This window comes from Herpailurus yagouaroundi, unplaced genomic scaffold, assembly GCF_014898765.1.
Source record: "Herpailurus yagouaroundi ecotype Mexico unplaced genomic scaffold, PumYag 212, whole genome shotgun sequence".
Lineage (NCBI taxonomy): Eukaryota > Metazoa > Chordata > Mammalia > Carnivora > Felidae > Herpailurus > Herpailurus yagouaroundi.
This window is the reverse complement of record NW_024412443.1, coordinates 3,162,787-3,172,456: the sequence shown is the minus strand read 5'-3', so window position 1 is coordinate 3,172,456 and position 9,670 is coordinate 3,162,787. Positions and strand designations below refer to the sequence as shown.

The following is a 9,670-nucleotide window of genomic DNA, read 5'->3' as shown; positions in this document are numbered from 1 at the left end:
TATCTCTACTATGACAAAATCGGAATGACAGGATATAGGGGTGCAACTCTGATTGGTAATATTGTAATTTGTAAGAAGTGCTCAGTTCCTAGATATACTTTTTGAAAAGTGAGAAAATTATTGTTAAGTTATTTAATATGGCTGAAAGAAAGAGCACACGAATCCAAATTACACCAAGTAACTCCCAGAACTACTGGAAGAATACAGTGAACATAAAGCAAAAAAAATTGAGTTCAACATCAGGAAAGCCTAAAATTTTAAATTAAATAATAGTAAATTGAATATATAATGATCAAAAGATGTTATATATTTCCAAATAAACATGAAAACTCAGTATTTTGCTTAAATATTCTCTCCCCAAATCTGATTTAAAAATGCTCCAGAAATAATGCTTTTTAAGTTATTACATTAAAATGACAGAGAAGTGAAAAATATATATATATTGTTCTATAATATAATATATTATATTTATAAGTATAATATATCATAATATTATATTATATTATTATAAAATTATAATATATCATAATATATTAATATACATTATATACATACATAACATAAATATATATATATATATATATATATCCTAGATAGAAAGATAGATATAGATTAAAATAAAGCATTGTTATACATGTTATACACACATACACATATAAATGTATAACAAGCTTAAGCCATCTTTCATCCACTTGAGGGAGGTTGAATAGGCAAGGGTAACACTTGGGCTCAGATTTAGTGGTCCTTATTTCTATACCAAGATTATCACAAAAAGTGTAGAAGTATTATGTTTTTTGTAAGTAGTAGGGTTATCTGAGTGGGAAGAGAGGTAGATTTTAAAGTAGTTTGAGAGGAATTCGTAATTGAGTAGATGTAAGAAAAAATAAATTTATTTTTGAACAGAAAAAGAAAAGACCAAAAAAAGAAAAAAAAGTAGAAATAACGAAAAAAATAAAAATGATACAAATACAATAAATAACAGGAATGAAAAAAATGATTGAGGAATGAGAAAAGAACAAAAGAAGAAAAGAAAAAAAAAGAGATTTAAGAGATGTGTTCAATATCATTTCAATGTTGGGTAATTTTAAATTTATTTATAACAAAATAAAGCGTTCCTATTGAAATTCTGTTTTGAACCAGGTCTTTCAGATGAATGCTGTCATCATCATCTTTAGATATTCTTAATTCTTGAATGAACAGTAACCACAGCAATTTTACTACTCCTTTGATGGATTTCCTCTGATACCCACCAAAAAATATTTAACTAACATAACCAAAAAGATTCTCTAAGTTCAAATTTTAAGATTTATGCAAATAACTTGAGAAAACAAAAAAGAATTTTTTCAATGCTCAACGAGTACAAACTTGCCATTTATTAAGTAAACCTGGATACTTACGAATAATTTAAAAAATATGAAACCTCATTTTTACTTTAAATATGAACTATATTCCTAGAATAAAAGTAAAAGGTGCCATATTTTGTGACTACCCTGAAAAGATTATGTGATCATAATGCACTTATGAATACTATGATAAATACAAATCATTTAGAATGTTACCCTAGTAAAATACTGTGATATACAATCAAAACAGGAAAGAACCATTTAATTAAAATATTTCAACACCCTAGACCACTACATAAGAGAGTTAAATTTTACCCTGGTACCCTGTTAGGCAACAAATTACAGAGGTTTTTTTTTTTTGGACCTGCAAAGGGAAATGGAGGCATATCTTTGGAAATAATTATTGTCAATAAAATTATTCATTTTAATAAATTTTACATATTTAAATTTAAAAAGGTATCCTGAACAGTTTCCCAGATATCAGTTTGCCCAAGGCCATTTGCACATCCCAGTTTCTGAGGCTGTAGATGATAGGATTCATGATGGGGGGTAACACAGTGTAAAGCACTGATATCAACACTTTCACTGAAGATGAAGATTTAAAATTTTTAGCTAAATATGTGATGCTTCCAGAAAGGATAAACAGTGTCACCACGGTGAGGTGGGGCAGGCAGGTGGAAAGACATTTCACTCTCCCATTTGCAGATGGGATTCTTAGAACGGTAGAAAAAATGTGAACATAGGATACAATCAATAAAATAAAACATATAAACCCGAAACAACAACTACCAATTATAAATGCATATTCTAGAGTTTTCTGTCCAGAACAAGCAAGTGTGAGCAGTGATGGGATATCACAAAAGAATTGGTGCACTATGTTGGAACCACAGAAACGAACAGAAAATGTTCCTGCAGCATGAATGGATCCATAGACACACCCACTAAACCATGATGTTGTTACCATCTGCACACAGGCACCTCTATTCATGATGCTCTCATAGTGCAGAGGACAGCAGATGGCAGCATAGCGGTCATAGGACATCACTAGGAGAAGGGCATATTCTGTGCCAGCAAGAAAAATAACAAGGAAAACTTGTGAGGCACATCCTATGAAAGAGATGGAATGGCTGTTGGTCAAAGAGTTCATGACAGATTTGGGGACAGTGACAGAAATGTAACAGATATCAATCAAAGACAAATTCTTTAGGAAAAAAAACATGGGGGATTGAAGATGCTGGTCAATGGTGGTGAGGGTGAAAATGAGGAGGTTCCCCATTAGTGCTGCTAGGTAAACCAGGAAGAGGAATGCAGCATAAAGTCTCTGTAGCACCTGATCATCAGGGAATCCCATGAGCAAGAATCTTGTTATGTTTGTCATGGTGGCTTATTTCTCAGCCACGCTAATTCTTATCTGCAGAAATAAAGATGACACTGATAACTAGTCCTTTCAGATATTGTCATATCATCTTTACTTGACCTTTGGCAATGTTTGGTTCTGAATGAGGTGTAGCTCATCAGAATACCAGCATAGAGATACACAGCATACAGCAATAGCCCCATACCATCCATATTGAGATATTTACACAGAGGTCAATGAGCACATAGCCCCCTACCATCCATATTGAGATATTTACTCAGAGGTCAATGAAATATGGTTGGCTTTAAGGACAATTTAAAGAGGCAGAAAATCCAGTAAAGTTCCAACTGTTGGTTAGTAGAACAAATATATATATATATATATATATATATATATAGCCTTAGGAGTCTAACAGAGAGTCATAAATCCTTTCAGACAAATCTAAGAAGTAGCTAACATACTTCACAGGTGCAGCTGAAAAAAACAAAAATAAAGTTACCTTCTATGATGAATCCTTCTAGAGATCATTGGCCAAATACTGCTCTTGACCAAAAAATAAATAAAATAAAAATATAGGGGTGTCTGGATGACTCAGTCTGTTAGGCGTCCAACTTCAGCTCAGGTCATGATCTCATGGTTCATGTGTTGGAGCCCTGTATTGGGCTCTGCGCTGACAGCTCAGAACCTGGAGCCTGCTGTGGCTTCTATGTCTCCCTCACTTTCTACCCTTCCCTCGCTCATGCTCTGTCTCGCTATGTCTCTCAAAAATAAATGAACATTGAAAGAAATTTAAGTAAAAAAATAAAAATATAAATGTTTGTGTTTGTCAAATGAGATTAGGCAGGCAGAAGGCAGAATAGAAGAGAAGCAAACTGGGTTGTTAATTTTTCTACTAGATATTAACATGAATGATAAAAATAGAAAATGCCCAAATTGTCACATCCTGAATATTCATGATAAATCAATTCCCATAATAAGTTATTTACTCAGTCCCTATAACATAACACCACAACGGTGTCTTGACTATGACCATAAAATTAGTCTTTCAATAATCACTTAATAATGAGTCAAGGCTACTTCTGTAATCTGTTGTCTCCTTGATTCTAACTTTCATTTAAACAAAACATAGGTGGTCTAGGTATACAGAGACAACAAGTTCGATAATTGGAACATTCTCCATTCCCCTTAGTTCTTGAAACAGAATGGTGAACAATGTCATCACCAATTATTACAGGTGATATACATAACAACGTTAAAATTCCTTCTTCCTGAGGACACAGGAAAAAAAAAAAAAAAACCTTGAGCAAATTTACCCCTAAAAGTATGTGCGTTTTTCTTTCTTACCATTCATTAAATGTAACAGTTCAGCATAAAGTGAGAAGAGCCAAGTAAGTACTTTGATATGTGGCACATATTTCTGTTCCATCCCTTAATTCTGTGTTCTCATATGTGTGAAAGAAATATTTTGTCTTAAGTATCTTCTCTGAGAAGATACTTTCATTCATAATAGCTGCTTTTTCCACAATCAGCCATGCTTGATTATCTCTACAATTCATGTGTAATTTCTGAGTTGCAAGCTTTATTTCAGTCTCCAACATTGTTCAAGTTTAATAATCTTATGGCTTTCACATGAGATTGTAGTTGCATAAATGGAAGGGGAATTAATTAGAAGAAATTACCAAGTTTTTGACGGTAGTGAGCATCCCGTGAGGAACCAGAAGGCAACCTTAAAACCCAGACCTATGACAACTCAGAAAGACAATTTATTTGCTTCTTGCAATTTTCCATGCTAAGCATATTACAACAAGTCTACAAATAGTTTCAGGATGTACCTTTCTATATATTGATGTGTTATGAAATGAAGATTTTAATGGAAAGAGAACATTTGAATTCAAGAATTGAAATTTTGATTGAGGACCATACATTAAGTCATGGATGCTATTTTGCTTTATTTCCTTCCAGTTCTATGTTTTGGTTTTTGTTTGTTTGTTTGTTTGTTTTTTGTTTTTCATTTTTAACACGGGTATACATGCAAATGTTATCCATGTAAAATACCAAGCAATGTAAGAAACCATAATTAAAGTGAAACTTATCTCACTCCCACTTGTCTTCCCAGGGACCATAGGAGGTGCAAGATTTGGAATGTGAATCCAATACACATCCTGTGACTTTGGATACATAATCATAAAAATGCAACATCTGATATTCACCATGCATGATTTAGAAACTTACATTTTACACACAACAATATTTCACATGGCTTCCTGTTTTATGTAATAGCATACTATTAAATATTATGGATATTCAATATTTTGGCAAGTTTATTTTCACCATCATATGTAACCTTATGATTAACATCATTTTATATACTTTGCCTGTGGATGTACGTACATGATTCTTTGACTAAGTCTCTTGAAAGGTAATTAGTATATATACAATATGGTCATATCAATTTTTAATAGATTCTACTAAACTGTTTCTTAAAATGTGTTTAAGTGTCTATTCTTACCACATGTTCAAGCATTTTGCATTAAACAGTAGATCAGACTATTTCACGTTTTATTTATATTTATGCATTAATTTTTTTAGAGAAGGAATGAGAGAGCATGCAAGTTTGGGAGAGGGGCAGAGGGACAGAGGGAGAGAATTCCAAGCAGGTTCCATGCTCACTGCAGAGCCCAATGCAAGACTCAATCCCATGACTTTGGGATCATGACTTGAGGAGAAATCAAGATCCAGACACTCAACTGACTGAGCCACCCAGGGGCACACAGACTATGTAATATTTTAATTACCATTTTTAAAAAAATGTTTATTTATTTTTGACAGAGAGAGAGAGAGAGAGAGAGAGACAGAGCATTAGTGGGGGAGGGGCAGAGAGAGAGGGAGACAAAGAATCCTAAGCAGACTCCATGCTCTGAGCTGTCAGCACAGAGCCCAATGTGGGGCTCAAACTCACAGACCGTGAGATCATGACCTGAGCCGAAGTCAGATGCTCAACCCACTGAGCCACCCAGGCACACTTTAATTACCATTTTCAATTTGTTAATATACAGAAACAAAAATTTACTGTTTTAACCATTTTTAATATACAGGTAAGTGGCATTAAGTAAATTTACTATGTTGTGCAACAATCACTACCCCCCACCTCTAGAACTTTCATATTCCTCAACTAAAACTGCATACCCATTAAAAATAATAACTACCATGGGGTTTTTGATTTGCATTTCCTGATGATTAGTAATGTTGAGTAAATCTTTATGTATCTGTTGTCCATCAATACTACTTCTTGGCCTAATGTCTATTCACAGATTTTGTCCATTGAAAAAACAATAATGTTAATTTATTCTTGAGAGAAGGAGAGAGAGAGAGAGAGAGAGAGAGAGAGAGAGAGAGAGACAGGGACAGAGACAGAGACAGAGCATGAGCGAGGGAGGGGCAGAGAGGGAGACACAGAATTCAAAGAAGTCTCCAGACTCTGAGCTGTCAACACACAGCCAACATGGGCCTCAAACTCACAGACCACAAGATCATGACCTGAGCTGAAGTTGGATGTCCAACCAACTGAGACACTCAGGTGCCCCTATTCTGTCCAATTTTTAATTGGATTCTTGGTGTTGAGTTATTTAAGTTCTCTTTATATTTTGGATCATTTTCCTTAATGGATATGATTCTGCCATTTGCAACAACATGGATGGACCTAGCAGGTGTTGTTCTAAATGAAGTAAGTCAGACTGATAAAAACAAATACCATATAATTTAACTCATATATAGATCTAAATAAATAAACAAATAAATAAGAATGCAAACAAACAAACAAAAAGAAGAATCAGATTTATAATACAGAGAACAAACTAATGGTTGCCAGAGGGGATGTGAAGAGGGGAATGGGAAAAAATAGTTAAGGGGAATGGGAGATACAGGCTTCCAGTTATGAAATGAATAGGTCATAGGAATAAAAGGCACAACATGGGAAATAAGTCAATGATATTGTAATAGATTTGTATGGTGGCAGATGGTAGCTGCACTTGTGGTGAGCATAGCATAACTTACAAACTTGTAAAATCACTATGTTGTATACCTGAAACTAAAGTAATATTGTGTATCAAGTATATTAAAATAAAAATAATAAAATAAATACCTCCCCATTAACTCTTTCTCCACATATGACAACTACTGTTGCACTTTCTGTCTCTAAGAATTTGATTATTCTAAGTACCTCATATAAGCAAATCATACATTGTTCGTACTTTATTTCATTATAATGAGATAATGACAAAAACTTGTGGTTTTGTGTTGTATTTATCTAATAATTAAATAACTTACTATGTGCTTATAGGTCATCAGTATATCCTCTTTATGGAAATTTCTATACAAGTCTTTTGACCATGTTTTAATGAGATTGTTTTTATTTTTGTTTTTCAGCTGTAGGAGTAATATATGTGTTCTGATATCAATCCTTATCAGAAATATAATTTGTACATAGTTGATAATATTGTTCATTGCAAAATATATATATATATATATATATATATATTATTTCTATGAATTCCTACTTGTCTAGTCTTTATTTTGCTGCCTGTGCTTTGTCATAACCAAGAAATCATTTCCAAATCAGTTGTCATGAAACTATACCTATGTCTTCTTCTAAGAGTTTTATAACTTAAGTTTTATTTTTAGCTATTTTATGTTTTTGCTTTCATTTTACATTATTTTTTAAGGTTAGTGTAAGGTTGGGATCTAAAATATTATTTTGCATATAGGTATTTATTTTGCAGATTTAGTTAGCCAAAGATGCTCTCATTTACCTTCTAGAAGCTATGTTTTTGTGACCAGTCAAGACACACCAAAATTACCCAAATTGCATGCAGTGTATACATTATATTTAGACTCACTATCTTTTCTTTCTTTCTTTCTTTCTTTCTTTCTTTCTTTCTTTCTTTTCTCCCTTTTTTTTTATCAGCTGTAGCTGGATTTTCTTAACAGCCTTAAGTTCAATTTCTCTTTTTGAGCTTGAAACTCCTAAAGCACTCTTGTAAAATTTGGTCTAATTATTATTGTTTTTACCTATTCACACATTTTCTATCATTCAGTTATTAAGTAAAACAAACAAACAAACAAATGAGCAAAAGTCTAACTTAAGCAAACCATTAAAATGCAACTGTTTTACAATTTCTATAATTTAAATAATAATAATATATATTTCCCAACACCAGTTTTTTTAAAAGACTGTCTTTTTTCCTTTGAAGATTCTTTACTGCTTGGTTGAATATTAGTTGACCAGATAGTTGTGGGTCTGTTTCTGGGTTTTCTATTCTGTCCCACTGAACTATGTGTCTGTTTTTGTGCCAGTAGCATACTGTATTCATGACTACAGCTTAGTAATATAACTTGAAGTACAGCATTGAGATGCCTCAGGCTTTTCTTCTTTTTTAAAATTGCTTAGAAAAAAAAAATGAAGCTAGACCACTTTGTTACACTATACACAAAAGTAAATTCAAAATGGATGAAAGTACTAAATATGAAACAGGAAATCATCAAAATCCTAGGGAACATAGGTGGTAACCTTTTTGACATCAACTGTAGCAACTTCTTACTACATATGTCTCCTGAGACAGGAGAAATAAAAGCAAAAACAAACTATTAGGATTTCATCAAGATAAAAAGCACAGTGAAGGAAACAATCAACAAAACTAGAAACCAACCTTCAGAATGGAAAAAAAAATATTTGCAAATAACTTATCTGATAAAGAGTTAGTGTCCAAAATCTATGAAGAACTTATCAAACTCAACACCCCCCAAAAAAAACACCCAAATAATCCAGTTAGAAATGAGCAAAAGATATGCATAGACATTCTCCCAAAGAAGACAAGGGGATGGCTAGGAGCCACAAGAAGAGATATTCAATATAACTCATCATCAGGGAAATGCAAATCAAAACTACAATGAGATATCACCTCACCCCTGTCAGAATGGATACAATTAACAACACAGGAAATAACAGATATTGATAAGGATGTCTACAAATAGGAGACTTTTTATACTGTTGGTGGGAATCTAAACTGGTTCAGCCACTCTGGAAATCAGTATGGAAGTTCTTCAAAAATAGAAAAATGGAATTACCCTATCATCCAGCAATTGAGAGATATTTACCCAAAGTATACAAAAATACTGATTTGAAAGAAAATATGCACCTCAATGTTTAACAACATTATCAACAATTGCCAAATTATGGAATGAGTCCAAATGTCCATCAACCGATGAATGGGGAAAGAAGATGTGGTATTATATTATATTATATTATTATATTATATTATATTATATTATATATATTATAATATTAAATATATATATATATATACTATGAAATATTAGTCATCAAAAAGAATGAAATTTTGCCATTTGCAATGGCATGGATGGAGCTAGAGAGTATTATGCTAAGTTAAGTTAGTCAGAGAAAGACAAATACCATAGGACTTCACTCATATGTGGAATTTAAGAAATGTAATAGATGAACACGGAGGAAACAAAAGAGAAAGGCAAACAAAGAAACAGACTCTTAAATATAGAGAACAAACTGAGGAGTGCTGGAGGGGAGGTTCACAGAGGGAAGAGTTAAATGGGTGATGAGTATTAAGAAGGGTACTCATTTTGTGTCACCTTGGTGACTTAGTGAAACTTCTGACTTCAGCTCAGGTCATGATCTTGAGGTTTCCAAATTAGAGCACTGTGTCAGACTCTGTGCTGACAGCTCAGAGACTGGAGCCTGCTTCAGATTCTGTGTCTCCCTCTCTCTCTGACCACCCCCCATTTGCACTCTGTGTCTTTCTCTCCCTCTCTCAAAAACAAATAAATATTTAAAAAATAAATAAATAAAATAACGTTTGACTATAGATAATTTTGGGTTTTGTTATTTAGAAAATATGACATCTGCCTCAACACACCAGGGACTATCCAAAATGACCAAGCA

At 33.0% G+C, this 9,670-nt stretch overlaps 1 protein-coding gene across 1 annotated transcript; it reads right to left on the bottom strand.

Annotated features, from left to right (window-relative positions):
- Window positions 1-1,791: 1,791 nt before the first annotated feature.
- On the bottom strand, window positions 1,792-2,721 carry LOC121016680 (olfactory receptor 14A16-like). The gene has a single exon (XM_040454398.1). It carries the CDS (start codon window positions 2,719-2,721, stop codon window positions 1,792-1,794), a length of 930 nt encoding a protein of 309 aa, XP_040310332.1.
- Between the last annotated feature and the right edge of the window lie 6,949 nt (window positions 2,722-9,670).

What these genes read in the sequence shown, in the direction of transcription:
- LOC121016680 (XM_040454398.1), bottom strand. Translation starts at nt 2,721, where the DNA reads ATGACAAACATAACAAGATTCTTGCTCATGGGATTCCCTGATGATCAG.